The 1,896-nt window shown below is 57.9% G+C and overlaps 1 protein-coding gene across 1 annotated transcript in view; it reads right to left on the bottom strand.

Annotated features, from left to right (window-relative positions):
* The window catches only part of KLC3 (kinesin light chain 3), a 6,485-nt gene extending 5,524 nt beyond the window's left edge, over positions 1-961 (bottom strand). Inside the window, exons 1-2 of the mRNA XM_014537374.1 lie at positions 374-961; positions 2-108 (exon numbers count right to left, since the gene is read on the bottom strand). Coding sequence (XP_014392860.1) covers positions 2-108; positions 374-833 — 567 coding nt within the window. The 5' untranslated portion in view covers positions 834-961. The remainder of the gene's footprint in view (position 1; positions 109-373) is intronic.
* Between the last annotated feature and the right edge of the window lie 935 nt (positions 962-1,896).

Below are 1,896 nucleotides of genomic sequence, written 5' to 3' on the forward strand. Positions count from 1 at the left end.
GCCCCTGCACCACTTGTCGCGTCTGCCGCACCAGCTCCTCGGGGTTCAGGCGCTCTGGGCCCAGCCCCACGCCTCCGGGAGCTGCCACCTGCACGGACATTGCTGCTCCTGGGGGGGGTGCAGCCAGGATTGGGGAGTCAAGCCAAGGCCAGGCCAGCCGGACCCTCAGCCTCCACGCCATTCGGACCAGCAGGGCCCCTCCCAGCTACCTCCCTTTCGAGCCATCCCGCCAGCCCTCTGCCTCGTACCCTCCTGCTTCCCGCCAGCACCCTGGTCCACACCCAGCCCGGCCAGCCCGCAACTGGGAACATTCTAGTCTACCTTTGCCTGTTCTCAGCCCCGAGAACAACTCCAAACCCCACGTATGACTAACCCAAAGAGGGCAACGCCGGTGTGTGGCTCCCCACCCGCCCCGGCTCACCTGGCCCGTCCTCAGTACCCCAAAGGCCCCGGGTCCCCTGGCCCCGACCTCCTGGCTGTGTGACCGGGAACGGGAGGCGCCTTCCTCCGCTGGGCGTGTGGGGCGGGGTGTGTGGAGGCGGCAGCCTCACTGTGAGCTCATTCTTAGGGTGTTTTTGTTGCGAACCAGTCAGACCGCTGGGGCTGGGAGGTAGGGCAAGAGGCGAGGGCCGAGGGGCTGGGGTGCCGGGAGCAGAGGTGCCTCTAGATGGGGGGTCGGCGAGGGGGACCCCATGTGTGGGCTCCCGGGCCCTGAGGAGCTGACAGACCCTGAGAGAACAGGGGTCCGCCCTCCACTGCAGACAGGCCCAGCCAGCCCAAGGCGTGTTGGGACACACATGTGACAGGCGTGGCCCATGGAAGTCACTGGCCATGTGACAGCTGAGGGTCTGAGGCCCAGATCATAACAGGTGGGGGTCTTACACGTGGGACTTCGTGTGGTTGTATGTGGGTGACAAAGCCGATGCACAGTTGGTGGTGCCTCTGGAGCCCTCACATACACACTCACACACAAACACACTCCCCTCTCAGAAATACAACCCACACCCTCCGCAGGGGTTCTTAGAAATACAGCCCGGCCAGCATGGCTCAGTGGTTGAGCATCGACCTATGAACCAGGAGGTCACGGTTCAATTCTGGTCAAGGGCACATGCCCAGGTTGTGGGCTCGATCCCTGGTGGGGGCGTGCAGGAGGCAGCTGATCAATGATTCTCTCTCATCAGTGATGTTTCTATCTCCCTTCCTCTCTGAAATCAATACAAATAAAAATAAATAAACAAAAAGAAATACAAAGTACGACACATTCTCCTCTCATAAATATAACACATTCTGGACACACTCTTCCTCCTCGAAAACATAAAACTCAATGCCCTAACCAGTTTGGCTCAATGGATGGAGTGTCGGCCTGCAGACTGAAAGGTCCCAGGTTCGATTCCGATCAAGGGCATGTACCTTGGTTGCGGGCACATCCCCAGTAGGAGATGTGCAGGAGGCAGCTGATCGATGTTTCTCTCTCATCAATGTTTCTAACTCTCTATCTCTCTCCCTTCCTCTCTGGAAAAAATCAACAAAATATATTAAAAAAAAAAAACATAAAACGCAATAAACATACTCACACACATCCACTCTTTCCTTTCAAAATACAGCACACTAACTCGGGCAAACACACACATGCACTCCCCTCTTGGAAACACAACCCAATGCACTGGTATATTTTCCTCTCAGATATAAAAGCCAACACACAACACGGAAACAAACTCTCTCGCCCGCACTGGGACCGTGCCGCCAGCAGCGGGTCCCCACTGCCTGCCCAGCGCCCCCTCCCTGCGCACACGCTCCCAGATGACGGACTTGTCACCATCTTCCCCACTTTCTCCAGCACCCCAACCCCTTGCCGGGCCAGCCAGGGATTTGTGCCCCTGCAGGTGGCACACACAG

The sequence above is a fragment of the Myotis brandtii genome, unplaced genomic scaffold (assembly GCF_000412655.1).
Source record: "Myotis brandtii unplaced genomic scaffold, ASM41265v1 scaffold1774, whole genome shotgun sequence".
NCBI lineage: Eukaryota > Metazoa > Chordata > Mammalia > Chiroptera > Vespertilionidae > Myotis > Myotis brandtii.